We start from the raw sequence: 15,756 nt of genomic DNA, 5'->3' as shown, positions 1-15,756 counted from the left end.
TGCGTTACGATGGAACGAACTTGCGAAACGGTCGAGGTTAACTAATGCTCACATAAGCTCGTGAAGATAGCATAGTCATTTGTAAGTTTGTTCCTAATTTAAGGTGCTAGCGCACAGAAAGTCGCCGCTCGCTCAGGCTACTTAAAGATCTGGGCGGCTGTATGTACGGACAGTTGCAGCAGCGGTCCGCGAACTTGGCCACACAGATTCATTCCATTCCTTAATACGCGGCTCACTATTTTTGCACCCAACTACTGCAACACGTCTTCAATCTAGATGACTGAATCCAACATGAGTGGAGCACAGTGCGTTAGCGAAAGCTCTATTGCATTTCCGACAGCTGATCGCACATAAGCTAGGTACAATCGGTAATGGTTTAGTGTTCGTGCGCTGTCGCTGAGGCCAGAAGCGGCGCACCGCCGAAAGCGCCATCTCGTTTCTCTAGAACAAACTGCTCCGCGAAAAGCATGAATAGACCAGATTATTTATAGCCTCGAAGGGCTAGTATGGTGGCTAGCTAGCGCTAGTGTCAGCCTCACCACTACCCAGGTGCTGCCTTCTGGTGAAAGCTGCGGGTACTGCAAAAACTACGGAAGCGAAGAAAATAACTGCATTTGTGGTGCATGTTCACATGTTGTGTTTTTTACGTGTTCTTGTCCCACCTAGACAAAATATATTAAACTTTTACAGAGGATGAGGAAGTGAAGGATAATAGGTAGGCATTATCTGGCGCCGTGGCATGTATGTTTTGTCAGCAGTGACCCTTAGTCTACGTTGAATTTCTTTTTCTAACCAGCTACCGCTTTTCCCTTAAAATACAAGGATACGTAGAGGTTACGCTCCATCAGCCAAGTCTTTCGTGTTCACCGTTTATGACTTTCTTCGAGCTCTTTGAGTTAGGCATCACATGCAGGAACGTGTATTTCCTTTTTTTTTTCTTTTTCATCGCTATGTTCAGCCTTCTCCATGGCAAAGCAGTATTACGGTGGTAACTTTAGAAAATTGTTTGTGCATTTGATAATTCTCGAAATTAATGATTATTGTAGAAATCGTTTGAAGACCTGCAATTCTTCCTTGCTAGTGAAAGCCGAACCCTTTACTTTGATATGCCAGCTTCCTTTTGATTTTTTACGTTGTCATAATTATTTCTCTCTGACTTGTCTTTTTTAAGCATTTATCGTTTTCTTACTTCTACTGCCTGTTTCTTGGCCAATCCTCCAGAGTAGTGGGCAAACGTCATTAATTGGGAGCACGCAGGCGCCCGAATAACAGGAACAATGGGCCCGGCGTTCGGCGAGATGGTGCTTCGTTTCGGGCCATCAAAAACACGCTGTTGTTGAAGAAAGCCGACTAGTTGTTTTTGTAAGTTGGGTTCGCCTTTTAACTTCTGTACGTGAACATCAAAGCGAGAGTAGGGTACTACTCTTACTCGACTACAATAAAATACTTGTACTTGACTAGAATAAAAAAGAAAAAGAAAACAGGCAGAACATTTTCTTTTATTCTACGCTGCTAGAAAAGCGATAGAAAGAAGTAATAAAAAGAAGGTCTCACCGAGATTTGAACTCGGATCGCTGGATTCAGAGTCCAGAGTGCTAACCATTACACCATGAGACCGAATGTTCCGACGCCGGGAATCGAACCCGGGCCTTCTGGGTGAAAGCCAGATATCGTAGCCACTAGACCACGCCGGAGATGGCGTCGAGGGAGCGAGCGCTGCAACCGGTTTCTATTTGCGGCCTGCGTGTTTCATCGCTGGCTTTCGCTGCAGGAAAGTGTCGTGTGCGCATTGGTAGCAACTTTGTAATTAGCTGCACTGGCGGATACACAGCGTGGGAAAGAGGTGAGGAGGGGGGCTGCGGATGGGTTGAGTGAAATAGTTAAATTCGAACAGACCACATTTAACGACGAATGTATACTTGGTTTTTTCCACAGCGTTGTTGTGTTTTATTGTTTGCTAAATGTTTATTGTTTGATAAATTTTATTTATTTATTTTATTTTTTTATTATTTATTATTATTTAGACTGCTCGTTCTTCCGCGTATTGTAAAGTTTTATGTAACTATGCACTGATGCATCTTGTGCTTTACTTCCCTTTATTGTTATCATTTATGTATTTATTTGATACTACAGGTTTCTTCTTTTTTGTAAAATAATGTCTTGTCATTTCCTGTACGCGCGCACCATCCCCAACTTCCCATAAAGAAATCGGTTTTACTTGCAAAACCCACGATATGATGATGAGGGACGCCGTAGTGGGGGACTTCTAATTAATTTTGATCACGCGGGGATCTTGTCTTGTCTCCCAAACTTTGGCTCATAGCGACTACGGGGGATTGGCCAAGAAGCAGGCGGTTTCAACTATGTTTACGAGAAATTAAACAAAAACTAAATCTACGTAGCAGTCGTTAGAAAAGTACTATTAATAATTTTGACGTAAAATAATTTGGTCATAAAGAAGTGAAATAATAGGAATGATTCATAATTCTAGAAATTCAGCAAGGTACTCTTTTTGTATGTCTAATGAAATTGTAAACTGCAAGAAAAGCATCCTTGTGGCTGTGTCCCAGTGAATCGCCCCAAAACAGAGAATGGTTGGTGAGGTTAATATTAGGCTAAGTTTTCGAAATGAAATTTCTAAGAGATTTCTTTGTCTTAAAAATTGGTGGCACGATAGAAAAAAATGCTCAATGGATTCGGATTCATTGCAAAAAGAACATAGATGGGACACAGCGAGACCAGACCTGTGTAAGTAAAAATTTAGAGCTGTATGGCATCTCAATTTTGTAATGGAAAGTTCCAATGGGCTTGAAGTACACCAATTATTATTCCAAGTGAAGCAAATATGGTGGAAATCAGAAGACGATGTTAAAATAGATTTCGCGGAATTTTGCGATATAGAGAAATTTCTGTACCTCGCCGCGTTGACATGAGCTGACGTTGGCAAAACAGATATGATAGGGCCATTAAGTGATGCTCGTGCGAGTGCATCAGCCATTTCATTCAAGTGCAAACCACGATGTCCCGTTACCCTATACAAGTATATTTGCCGCAAGTACGAAGGAACCGTTGAACTAATTTTCTTGCAAGATTCTTGAATTTGACGACGTTTAAGTGCTGTGTCTACAGGCAGTGAGTCAGTCACAATAACAGCTAATTAATCGTTTTGGGGAATCTTTCGTAGGACTAATATATTCGCTATTAGTTCGGCCTGAAAAATGGGTGTGAAGTCGGGAAGGCGAAGAGAGTAAGACCATTGAAGAGATCCAGAGAAGATCCCCACTTCTGCCTTCTCATTGCACAGGGAAGCGTTGGTAGCTGTTATGTTGTCAGTAGCTAGCTGGTTTAGGTGGTCTTTTAACATAACATTTAAATGTCTGCTGGGAAATAGTTTAGCATGATTTGGAAATATGTCCTCGAATTCAATTTTGAGGTCGGTTAAGGCATTATTCTAATGGAAAACTTGACGTATTGACACATCCAATTGTAACTGTGCATGCACAAATATTTTCTGAGGACTGTGTAATCGCGACCACGATATGTTAAAAAACTCAGACGCTTCAGTGAAAATATGTATTGTCCATGTCTCTTTGAAAACTCATAAATTAAAAAAAAGTCTGAAAAGTAAGCAGGTGGAATCTTCAATCTAGAGTGGGTATATTAGCTTCCTGATATAACACAGTGTTGGCAATGAATCTAGGTATCCCAAGGAATAATCGTAGAGATGTTCTTTGTAGTAGTATCAGAGGTTTATTTTATAGGCGGGACCACCGGAAAATAACACGCAACCGAATTGTAATATGTGCCGAATACACATCTTATGTATTATCAGTAAATTATCCCTGCGTAGTCCAGAGCGACGGTGACTGAGCCGGTGGAGCATGGCTACGCAGTGATGGGAAAGCTGCTACAATTGCTCCAAGCTGCTACATTTCATTAAAGCTGCTACATCTATGCTACAAATGAGCACCATTGCTCCAACCTGGTACATTTCGTGAAAGCTGCTACATCCATGCTACAAATGAGCAGAACTGCTCCAAAGCTGCTACGCATAGCCTCCGAGATTACCTGGCAGTGCGCCGCTTCATCTCGGAGGCCACCGTCAAGGGGATTTTCAGCAACACCAGGTGGCAGATAGGCTGCCGCCTCTCGTGCCATTCGTAGGCAGAGCCAATCCAATACAATCCAATGCGTGGGCGGCGTGGGTTTGTTATGGTTAGCCCATGTGCCCACGTGGTATGCTGGCTGTAGTTGTGCGTGGGCTTGTCACTGTGTAGTGTCGGTACCTGGTGGCACTGTCGTTTGAGCTGAGTGCAGTTGCGGCTCATTCCCAGCTTTCGCTGCGTGCCGCAGCCTCGCAGTCGTACCGGCGGCGTGAACTCCCATCGCGAGTATAGCGGTGTTGTATGGTTGTACGACTACGCGCGTCCTGCACGGCGGTGGCGTCATGGCACTCTCCACTCTCAAAGGTAAGTTTGTTAGCTGCTTGCCCGTATCACGTTTATCTGTGTGCGCTCGGAGTCCCCCCTACCTCCCCCCCCCCCATTTCATTATCTTGATGATTTTAGGCCTAAAATAAATTACTGTTAAGATTTTTCTGTGGTAGTGAATGTGTCGCTGCTAATTTTCTTTATGCCTTTGTGGGGCTCACTTTACCGTTGAGGACGCACTGTATTCGCTGTTTTGTAGCATGCTGCTTGACTCGGTGTGACTGCACGATGGTTCTAGAACGCCACCACCGACGCGGTCGAGAGCGGACGCGTCTCACGTCGGCTCCTGTGATTTTCGTCAGGACCTGCGGAACCCTGCACGGCATTCCACGAAAATTGACCCTATCATCTTCCTAACATCGTTCTGCACCAGAAGACACCACTCTCATCCAGGTAGGCCGATGTTTGGGCATTTTATGTCCACTTCTTGACCTCACCTTGGGGAGCTACGCTTGCCCTAACGAGTTAGGCCCAACGCCGACTGCGCCGGGACTCTCCCGCGGACGCCGCCTTATATGGCGGTCACCGCTCTCCGTGGATATGATCCCACTACCTTGGCGTGGAAAAACGTTCCTGCCTCAACGTCCGAAGACTCCGTTCCACCCACGGATATGGTTGGACGAGGGACTATTTACAGTGATGACGCTTCGTAAGCGCCGCCAGCAATCTAACACTGCTAAGGCCTCGGATACCGATAAGGCCAAGTCAGCGAAGACCCCACCCAAGAAGAAGACATCCCGTGTATCGTGGCGGCCCGCCGCTATGCCCCGCACTGCTGCGGAAGACTTCACCATCGTGCTCAAGCCTCGAGTCACGGTGGATCTCAAAGCTGCCTTCCAGCCAGGTGAGCTAGGAGCTAAGCTTGCCTCAGATGTGAACGCTACCAGCAGTGATTGTATCAGTGTGTGGCCCATTTGGGCGCAAAATATCATCGTTGTCTCAACCAACGACATCAACACTGCCAACCTTCTCTCGCGAGAATTCTCGCTCAAGACATTCTCGCCCCTACCGATGATCGGCCACGCCAAGATCAGCGGGGAAGTGTGCCGTGGCGTCATTACGGTGCACGAACAGGAGACCTCCGCCTCCCTGATAGCCAAGATCCACTGGCGGGGTGGAAACATCGCTTTCATCAGGAAGCTGGGCAAGACTTCCGTGGCCCTCCTCACTTTCGAAGGCCACCACGTGCCACGGTTCGTGCACTACAACAGTGTCGTGACCCCGGTACGCGAATACAAGCGCACCATACCGGCATGCTACTGCTGCGGGACGGTGGGCCACCGCCCGGAGCTGTGCCCCCACCCCAACGATCAACGCTGCGGCCACTGTGGTCAAGTTGTGGGTGCATCTGAGGAGGGGATGACCCCACATGAATGCAAGCCATCGTGCCTGGTGTGCGGCGAGGAACACCTCACCGGATCCCCGGCCTGCAAGGCAAAATTTCGCCGCCTGCAGCAGACGGGCGGCCAACATGGTGGCCGTGGCTCCCTGCAGCAGCGGCCAAAGCACAAAACATCTGACGTCACGCCGGAAGGCCCTCAGCCGGGAGCAACCAACCAAACCCCCAAGACCAATCAGCAAGTGCCACATCCACCCAAGACATCACAGGCGTCACAGAAGACGTCATCCAAGACACCCGACCAGGGCGCCCCCGTGTTCCAAGCCGGGGAATTTCCACCCCTGACCTCTGGCGGTGCCCCCAGGCAGCCAGCAAAGAAGACATCCTCTCAGGTAGGCAGCTGGGCGGGGGCCGCCTCCTCCTCTCGCTCTCCCTCCCCCACCTCCTCCCCCGAATTCCTCGTGCTCAAACAAGAGCTCGCAGCGCTCCGGGCACAGAACGCGCAGCTTCTAGTCAAAATAGCCACCTTGGAGGCAGGTAGTACGCCCTCCACCCCCGCGTCACCACCCCCTCCCCTCCCCAAAATTACCGTCACCGTTCCGGAACCTAAGCCCATGTGCGTCGCTCCGTCCGTCTCGGAGCCCTCTAACACTGAACAGCGTTTTGAGGCTATTCAAAGCGCTATGACTGCTCTGGTGACACAACTCACCACCATGAGCAAAAGCATCGAAAATCTCTCCAATACCGTCACCCATCAGGTGACGAGTAACATTAAGACTTGGCTCCAGGACACCAACCCTCGCAGCCGCAGGGCTAGTCACCTCAAGGACGTTAACCGCCCCTCTAAATTTTCTTATACCAACGACCTCGCCGAACTCTCTGAGGACTCCGAATCCCTACTTGCACAAGGCACCAACGTAGGGGCCGAGTCCATCCCAGCCACCCCAAATTCTCAGTATGGCGGTAGCACCTAAATGCTTACCCCCATCGCGCAACCGAAAACCTCAACTACTTTCTCTAATTCAGTGGAACTGTAGATGCTTCAAGGATAGGGCCAAACGGGCCAATTTCAGCCTCTATCTCGAAACCTTCGAACACCTGTGCGCGGTCGTTGCCCTTCAAGAGCCCGGCAACGCCGTGCGCCTCACAGGCTATAACACTTTTCAGCGGGACCCATTCACCTGCCTTCTTGTACATAAAACCTTAACTGCACAAGAAGTCGACCTCGACCTCTCAATACCCTACTCGTACACCATGGTCACAATCCTTCCCCTGCGCAGAGCCGACCCCCCGGTGCACATCCTTAACATTTACTGCCGACCTAAACTCAAGAAGATCACTTTCGCTGACACCTTCACCAGGGCGCTGAAGATCGCAGGGCGCGATCCCCTCCTAATAGTGCGCGACTTCAACGCCCCTAGCAGGCTTTGGGGCTATCGCAAGGAAGAGATGCGTGGAAGGAAACTCGCGGAGCTAACTTCCACGCTGGGCATCACTCTCCACACCGACCCTGCGCAACCAACTCGTCTAGGTAACTCTGTGACCCGGGACACCTGCCCCGACCTTACCTTCACCAAAAACATCAAACACGCAGACTGGGTCAATACTGAGGAATCCCTCGGCAGCGACCACTGCATTCTCAACACCACACTCTCAACACGACCCCTACAACGCCCCATCACACAGGCTCACCTACCCAACTGGGACGCCTTCCGACAGTCCGTACCTGTCTCTCCCATCCTTCACAATGGTTATTCCCAGTGGGCCCAATCCATACTCCAAACACTAAGACAACACGAGACCGCAATACAACTCACGGACAGCCATCCGGACGTGGATAACCATCTCCTCCATCTTTGGGAGCCCCGTCGCAGCCTCACAAAGAGATGGCGCCGACAAAAACACAACCGCAAACTCCGCATGCGGATACTGGATCTCACCCAGAAGGCGGCCGAGTACGCTGCCCAGCTCGTCGATTCAAATTGGGTAGGCCGATGTAATACTGCCGCCAGGCAAATGTCTGGCCGCAATACATGGAGACTCTTCCGTAGTCTCATCGACCTCGCGCAAACGCGAGGCGAGGCACAAAGACATCTACATCGAGCCTTTCACAATTTTCAGGGCTCCACAACACAGCTAGCTCTCTCGCTCCGGGACCGCTATCTCTGCACTGAGCAGGACCCGCGGGGCCCCGAGTATCACTACGCAGGCAGGGAGAACTCGGAACTGGACGCTCCTTTTCAGTTACACGACCTCCGTGCGGCTCTTGCCAAAATGAAGCGGGGCACGGCTCCCGGGCGAGACACACTCACCGTTAAAGTCCTAGCAAACCTACCCGATACTGCACACCAGTCGCTTCTCGAATACATCAATGTTATCTGGTCCGGAGAAACATCCCTCCCCCTAGATTGGAAAACATCTCTAGTATCCTTCATACCAAAGGCAGGGAAACCCATCAACACTGATAACCTTAGACCCATTTCTCTTACTTCCTGTGCGGGGAAGCTAATGGAAACTATGGTCAGGGATCGTCTCTCCTCCTACTTGGAAGAGCGTAACACTTTCGCTGACTCTATGTACGGCTTCAGACCCAACAAATCTGCGCAGGACATACTCCTACAACTACACCACGAAGTCCTCACTCCCATAGAACACCCCCACAATGACAAGATCATTCTAGCGCTTGACCTTAAGGGAGCCTTCGATAACGTTAAGCACGAAGTCATCCTAGCTCACCTCAGTGCCACTAACTGTGGCGATCGCACTTTCAACTATATTCGAAATTTTCTCACTGATAGAGCTGCATACATTCGCATCCAAGATCAGGAATACGGCCCTTACCCACTGGGCACGCGAGGCACACCACAGGGCGCTGTGTTGTCGCCTCTCCTTTTCAACTTAGCTATGGTACAGCTCCCGGCCCGGCTGGATGCTGTCGACGGGGTAAAGCATGCGCTTTATGCCGACGACATCACCCTGTGGGCCACAGACGGCAACCTGGGCAACATGGAGGACAGCCTGCAAGCCGCAGCCCATATAGTGGACGAATATGCGGCATACTGCGGCCTCCAATGTTCCCCACAGAAGTCAGAATTCGTGCACATTCGGCCCATGCCGAAGTGCACTTCGTCCATTAACCTTTCCCTACATAGTGGACCCATTAACGAGGCACAGGAGATCCGTGTCCTTGGACTCCACGTACACAAACACCGCCGAGTAGAGACAACACTTCACAAACTCCGTAAGGTTGGAGAACAGGTGGGCCGCATGGTCCGCATGGTCCGCCGTGTTTCCAACAAGCGGGGGGGTCTCAAAAGCAAGGATGCGCTTCGTCTCGCCCAAGCTTTTGTCACGAGTCGCATCTTGTATGCGACTCCGTACCTGCACTTACGGAAACACGATGAAGATTTTTTGGAGGTCACCCTCCGCAATATCATCAAGCGAGCCCTAGATCTCCCCATCTCCACCTCCAATGCGAGACTTCTTGCCTTGGGGGTGGTCAACACCTACCGGGAGCTTCGGGAGGCTCACATGACAAATCAATACACCCGCTTGGCGCAGACCCCGTCAGGCAGACGACTCCTAGATCGCCTACACATCAGGCATGAATTCCACACACAGGAGCGGGTACGAGTGCCCGAACACTGGAAATACATGTTCGATACATGTTCGACCCCTCCCCACCAATATGTCCCATGAGTCACACACTGGTCGCCGGGAGGCGCGGGCTCTTGCCCTCCGACGCCACTACGGCTCCAAAAAAAGCGTATTTTACACGGACATCGCCGGCCCTTACCATGGGGGTTGGTATACGGCCGCCGTAGTCCACCAAGACAGGCAGGTGGATGGTCTCTCCTTCCGTGCACCCAATGCTACCCATGCTGAAGAGGTGGCCATAGCCCTAGCTATCTCACATGACGCTTCCAAAACCATCATATCTGACTCCAGAGGAGCCTGTCGAAATTTCCAGCTGGGATGGATCTCACCCCTAGCTGCTCAAATTCTTCGGCCTTGCCCGCGGGTAGGTGACCCCTCTCCCCGCTCACTAATCTGGACCCCCGGCCATCAGGAACTCACAGGCAATGAGGCAGCCCACGCTGCCGCCCGCGCACTCATTCCCCGGGCAACTGCCTCCTCCACCGATGACCACTCTGATCCAGAATATAATCCTCCTCTTCTCACTTTTAAAGACATAACTACCCATTATCGGGACTCTCACCGCCGCTTTCCTGCGCTCTGCAAAGGGCTCAAGAAGGCGGACGAGAGAATTCTTCTTCGCCTATTCACGAATACGCTACTGTGCCCGGCAGTGCTCAAACACTTCGACTCTTCCTTTTCCGGCCTCTGCCAGTACTGTGGGGAGGTGGCTGACACTTACCACATGGTATGGGCATGCCAACTCAATCCTTCTCTAACCCCCAACCCCAACCCAACCCGTGAGGACTGGGAGGCGGCCCTGCTCGGCTGCCTGGACCTTCCGGCTCAACAGGCCATGGTCCAGCGTGTCACGACAGCGGCCACGACCAATGGGCTCCCTGAATAGGGACTCCACCTAGTATTGTAGGGAGCTGGCCCACTAAGGGCTGGTTTTCCCGAACAACCTATGTGTAAATAACACCTGAATAAATGTTTACCACCACCACCACCACCACCGATGGTTCTAATATTGGCAGTAAGTTATCGCGCACGCGGGTACAGCACTGTAGTGACTAAGCAACAGTGCTCGTGGTGACCGAATCGTACGGCGACGCAGCATTTTTTAGGCTTGTGTGGTCTGCACGTTCCATTTGTCGCCACTGCGCATGCGTCGTACGCTAACCAGGGTCGGTCACTCCGTGTACCTTCCATAGGGACACGAAATTCAAACTCCGCCGATGTTATCGCCGAGAGCGCCAAGATTAGGGCGCCAAGTTCTCGCGGCGGTTGCGTAGAGATTACGTAGTAATTACGTTGTTTGTGTCGTCAGGGCTACACTAACATCAGCCGCTCGCTCGGCTCGCTTCTCGCCCTCTCTCCCTGCTACTCCACGCGCCGTTTTTTTTTTTTTTTTGTTTTTTTTTTTTTTTTTGCGCGCTTGCTTTTTCTTCCACACCGCACGCCGTTTTCCTTTTTTTCTTGCGGGAGACGCCTTTTGTTTTTGTTGTTTTTTTTTGCTCGCGCGTGCGCGCGTGCTTTGCTTGGTCGCGCATTCGCGCTTGCCTATTCGCTCGTGGTGCGCAGTGCGTTTGAATGCACGCAGCCAGCACGTGCCATATCATAAAGGATGAATTCTACTCACATTTCTCTGACCTCGTTTTATTGCTCCGTTTACGAAACTCAAGATTCGAGCTTTGTGTTAGTGTTTCGCGCCACTGAGGATGCGTCGTGCGCTAACCTCTTGCGAACGCTAACTTAGCATACACTATTCTAAAACTCCCTAATGTTTACATTTGGTAGTAAATACGCATGAGGCTGACAGTGCAAAACGCACTTGCGGAACAAGCTTTCTGACACAGAAACGTGGCGGCGTTTTCGCAAGAATCTCTAGCATATGTATCGGCCTGTAGTGCTTTTTAAGACCATGCTGACAGCACAATAAATTTGTTTTTTTGCAGGACGCAACAGTAAGTTCAATGCGGACCTCCTGAAAGACGTGGATGCCAACGGTGATCTTTTTGAGGCGTGGTGTAGGGCTGGTGAAAGAGAAGAAGATGCTTTTTGTGTCGTGTGTTGCCAGACAATCAACTGTGCGTTTCATGGTGTGACTGCAGTGAAGCGCCACTCGCAAAGCAAAAAGCACTTGGAGCGTACGAAGCAGCTACGTGGTCCTGATGTGAAACTTAAGCGACCAGCAGCAGTTCAAGCCGTCCTGAATTTTTCAGCTGCGTCCACCATTGCGTCGTATAATGATCGTGTCACAGCTAGTGAAGCACTGTTCGTCCTGGCTGTCACACTTAAGGGGATTCCTTATAGCTGGGGAGACAAAGCTACACCTCTCTACCGAGCAATGTTTCCAGATTCGAAGGTGGCAAAAGACTTTTCGTGTAGCAGAAAAAAAGTGTCGTATGTCGTGTCAGATGGCCTTGGACCCTACTTTAAGAGCCTTGTGCTTAAAGAAGTCAATCGACCGAGTGTTTTCTACAGCATCTGTATAGATGAGACACCTCTTCCGGAACAGCGCTGTCAGCAAATGGACATCATTATGCGATACTTTTCCGATGCCCAGAAAATGGTGGTTGTGGAACACCTGCAGTCCTTTCGGTTAAATAAGGCAACTGCGAACGACCTTCTAAGATGTGTAAATGAGGCTATTGAGAGTGTTCCCAGTGCTGGCTTCTTTGCATTTTTAGTGATGGACCAAACGTAATGAAGTCACGAAAAAATAAACTTATCCAGCAGCACGGTCCCCTGATAGATATTGGGGAGTGTTCCCTACATAAGGTGCACAGCGCATTCTCACGTGCCTTGGATTCATTCGGCAGTGAGGTCGAAACTGTCGTAAATGATGTGTATTATTACTTCAAACACTCTGCTGCACAGTGTGGCCTGCTGAAGGAGCAACAACAGGTGCTTGGATTGCCTGAAGCCATATTTCTACGGCATGTAAATTGCCGCTGGCTGTCACTCGTGCCAGCAGTAGACAGACTGCTTGAACAGATTGATGCCCTGAAGAGTGTCCTTTCCGCCAATACTCCAGTACGTGCTGGAGGCAACATTGCCAAAAGGCTAAGGAGCAGTCTGAATGACAAAACCCTTTGTGCCAAAGCTCTGTTTGTGAAAAATGCTGGTGAACTTCTTACAAGGTTCCTAAAACTGTTTCAGGGAACCGAACCCCTGCTTCACATTATTTATGATGAAATGGTGATGCTGCTAAAAAAATCTTGGGAAGGTTTTTAAGGACCGAAGTGTTTCAGGCAAAGTCAGGCAGTCAGCTTGCATCCATTGACGTTGAGTCCTCTCGGAACTGGAAACAACATGTAGAGGTAGGAGCAGACACCGAAGAAGCTATTAAGACCTGGACTGCTGCAGAGAAAGCTGCGTTCCGGCTAGGAGCAAGGTCGTTCTACATTACATGTTCGAAGTACTTGATGGCAAAACTTCCTCTTGAGAATCAGATGCTCCAACATGTCAGGTGCCTGCATCCGAGCAATCATAGTGCGGAATCTTCAAGAGACTCCTTCAGATATCTTGCAAAGTGTGCACCCCAGGTGGTTCAACCCGCTGAAGTTTCATCTCTTCTTGATGAATTGACGGTGCTAAACTTGAACCAGTTACATGCAGGTTCTGACATGCCACTGGACAAATACTGGCATCAAGTTTTCATCATGAAAGATGGTCAGGGTGGGCCAAAATATCCGCTATTGTCCAAGCTAGTCAAGGCACTTCTATCACTTCCGCATGGCAATGGCGATGTTGAGCGTGGATTTAGTGAAAACTCAAGAGTCCTGCACGACAAGTCAAATCTTTGTCTCTCAAGCGTAAATGGCATACGTCACATAATGTCATATTCAAAGAGGTTTGACAGTGACCCGTGCTCATTTCCAGTCAATTCCGATGTCATCAAGGCTGTCAAGACGGTATGCGGAGCGCCTTGCAGCTGAAGAGCGACCATCAAAGCGTATGCGTATAGATGCAGAGCAAAGTTCACCGAATGTGGAACTTACCAATGACCAAGCCAAAAAGGAAGTGGCTGAGGCAGAACGGATGATTAAAAATGCTGACTTGTTGATTCAGCGGGGCATGAAGTTGAAGAACTTCTCTGACATCGAGAGTGGGCCAGCAGTGCTTGCTCAAGCACGAAAAAAGATGGCCGAGTGTATGCCACACTTGCATGCGGAGAAAAAAGGGAAGAAAGCTTAGTGTGTTTCATGCAAGTGACATTCATGTATTGTTTACCTGCGTCTTTGTGCCAACCAGTCTTCATATATTTGTGATCCTAGGCTTTGTTTAAAGCTTGCGTTAGTTGCGCCGTCATTGAACTCATGCGCACACTGTATTTAATACTTCATTTTATTGTATAATAAAAGCATTAAAACGCCATCTGACCAGTTTTTTTTTTCGTTTTCGCAACCTGCTACAAAACTGAGGGCAGCTGCTACATATCATCATTTTTCCTGCTACAAAACCTGATACAAAACACTTTTGGCCATTCCCATCACTGGCTACGGCACATTCTGCCTTTTTTGTGATATGTTCAATGTTAGTGCACCAGACGAGCTTGCCATTGTATATGACACCAAGGTATTTCACCGAGACAACTTGAGGAATGGTTTCCTGGTGATATTGGAGGGATATATACGGAAGGCATGACACACGGACATATTTGCATTTCGTTTTCAACGAAATCTGGCCCCCGCCCTCGGGCTTAGCCGCCCAACGCCAAAGCCACTACCATGGCGTGTTCCCCCCATTACGCAATTCCTCTACGGGCCTGTAAGGTATTTTTAAATATGCCCTCCCCTGACTCCCCCCTATGATTCTGTTACAGCGAGCTTGCCAATCCCCTGTTGTGGGTATGTTCCAATGTCTGGGATCGTCATCATCATCATTGCCGTTGTTCCCGTCACGATGAGTAAAGCGGTATAGGCGTGTGCCAGGCGTCGCCACCTCGAGCTACACGCTCCGGGCCCGACTTCAGCCACAGCGGCAGCTTCCATGGATTCTGGAGACCAATCGGTGACGTTGCGGCCTCCAGGGAGCGTGCTCGCCGACTGCGTCGAAAAGAGGTCCTGCTTCACCGATCAGAAGATGGTCAAGTTGTCCTTCCTGTGGACAATCACAAATTTCAGCCTCTGCCGAGAGGCCACTGGGCAAGCGCTGCTCAGTTCGACGTTTTCCACGGGTGAGCAGAAACCCGTCACGTGGCGCCTCAGGCTGTACCCGAGAGGCGCCAGCGAAAAGTGCGCGGAATACGTGTCCCTCTTCCTCGTGTCCTACAACACCAGGCGGGTCTCTGCCAAGGCGACGTTCTCCGTCGTCGATGCCAGAGAGGACGAGGCTAACAGCCGGCAGACCAGGACACGAATCTTCTCGCGCCGCGGCGACAGCTGGGGATACGAAAAATTCATCGGCAGGATGTCTCTGAAGCAGAACGGCAGGAACCTTCTGCCCAACGACACTCTCACGCTCAGGTGCGAGCTCATCGCCTTGGAGAGTTCGGCGAGTGCGCCTGGAACGAGCAGCGAGATTGCTTCGAGCACGCTTCCCGAGTGCCGCCTCTCCGAAGACCTGGAATGGCTCCTGGAGAGTAAAAATTACGCGGACGTGACGTTTAAGGTGGGCGACGAGACATTCCAGGCTCACAGGAGCATCTTGGCGGCACGGTCACCGGCGTTCCGGAGTATGTTGGAACACGCGATGGAGGAAGAGGTAGTCGGCGGAGTTGTCATCGAGGACGTCGAACCGGGCGTTTTCGCCGCCATCCTGAGATTCCTCTACACAGGGCGCGTGCCGGCCTCAATAGTGAAACCCGAGTCTCTCTTGAAAGCTGCCGACAGGTACAACATGGACCTACTCAAGATATCGTGCGAGCTGGCTCTCATCTCCCGCCTGTCCGAGGAGTCGGCCGCGGAAACGCTGATTCTGGCCGAAAAGCACAACGCCGTCACGCTGCGCAACGCAACACTCGACTTCATCGGCTCGAACCTCGACGCTGTACGGAGACCCCCGGATGGGATGCCATCTCCAACCGCGAAATCAATCTACCCGAACAGCTCTTGACGGCGCTGAACAATAAATCCGATGAGCCGTCGGCGAAGCGAACCAGGAACTCTTGATTAGGCTACAGCGAACTCCTTTCAAATCGGCCGTAAAATTCGCCCTGAACAACGCGTTGCCAGACCTAATATGTGCCGCATCGCGCGATGAGTCACAAAACGCCTATTAAACACGCATAGAGGTTTCTATAGAATAGGGTATATCTGTGTTTAAACTGAATGTCTGTTATAC

General features: G+C 50.1%; 2 protein-coding genes and 2 non-coding genes across 4 annotated transcripts; 2 read left to right on the top strand and 2 right to left on the bottom strand.

Annotated features, from left to right (window-relative positions):
- Positions 1 to 1,545: 1,545 nt before the first annotated feature.
- Positions 1,546 to 1,617, bottom strand: Trnaq-cug (transfer RNA glutamine (anticodon CUG)). Its single transcript has one exon. It is a non-coding gene; the product is annotated as a tRNA-Gln (tRNA).
- Positions 1,618 to 1,622: 5 nt separating this feature from the next.
- On the bottom strand, positions 1,623 to 1,694 carry Trnae-uuc (transfer RNA glutamic acid (anticodon UUC)). Its single transcript has one exon. It is a non-coding gene; the product is annotated as a tRNA-Glu (tRNA).
- Positions 1,695 to 4,372: 2,678 nt separating this feature from the next.
- LOC125945059 (uncharacterized) lies at positions 4,373 to 12,175 on the top strand. The gene is made up of 2 exons (XM_049666618.1): positions 4,373 to 4,469; positions 11,424 to 12,175. Exons 1-2 carry the CDS (start codon positions 4,448 to 4,450, stop codon positions 12,173 to 12,175), a joined length of 774 nt encoding a protein of 257 aa, XP_049522575.1. The 5' UTR covers positions 4,373 to 4,447.
- A 2,288-nt stretch (positions 12,176 to 14,463) lies between these two features.
- On the top strand, positions 14,464 to 15,528 carry LOC119449035 (speckle-type POZ protein-like A). The gene has a single exon (XM_037712230.1). It carries the CDS (start codon positions 14,464 to 14,466, stop codon positions 15,526 to 15,528), a length of 1,065 nt encoding a protein of 354 aa, XP_037568158.1.
- Positions 15,529 to 15,756: the final 228 nt, after the last annotated feature.

The sequence above is a fragment of the Dermacentor silvarum genome, chromosome 4 (assembly GCF_013339745.2).
Source record: "Dermacentor silvarum isolate Dsil-2018 chromosome 4, BIME_Dsil_1.4, whole genome shotgun sequence".
In the NCBI taxonomy this organism is placed as follows: domain Eukaryota; kingdom Metazoa; phylum Arthropoda; class Arachnida; order Ixodida; family Ixodidae; genus Dermacentor; species Dermacentor silvarum.
This window is presented reverse-complemented; position numbering and strand designations above follow the sequence as displayed.

Excerpts from the sequence above, each read along its gene's own strand:
- LOC125945059 (XM_049666618.1), top strand. The coding sequence starts at position 4,448 with ATGGCACTCTCCACTCTCAAAG. Across the intron at positions 4,470-11,423 it reads GGCACTCTCCACTCTCAAAG|GACGCAACAGTAAGTTCAAT; the intron begins GTAAGTTTGTTA and ends GTTTTTTTGCAG.
- LOC119449035 (XM_037712230.1), top strand. The coding sequence starts at position 14,464 with ATGGATTCTGGAGACCAATCGGTGACGTTGCGGCCTCCAGGGAGCGTG.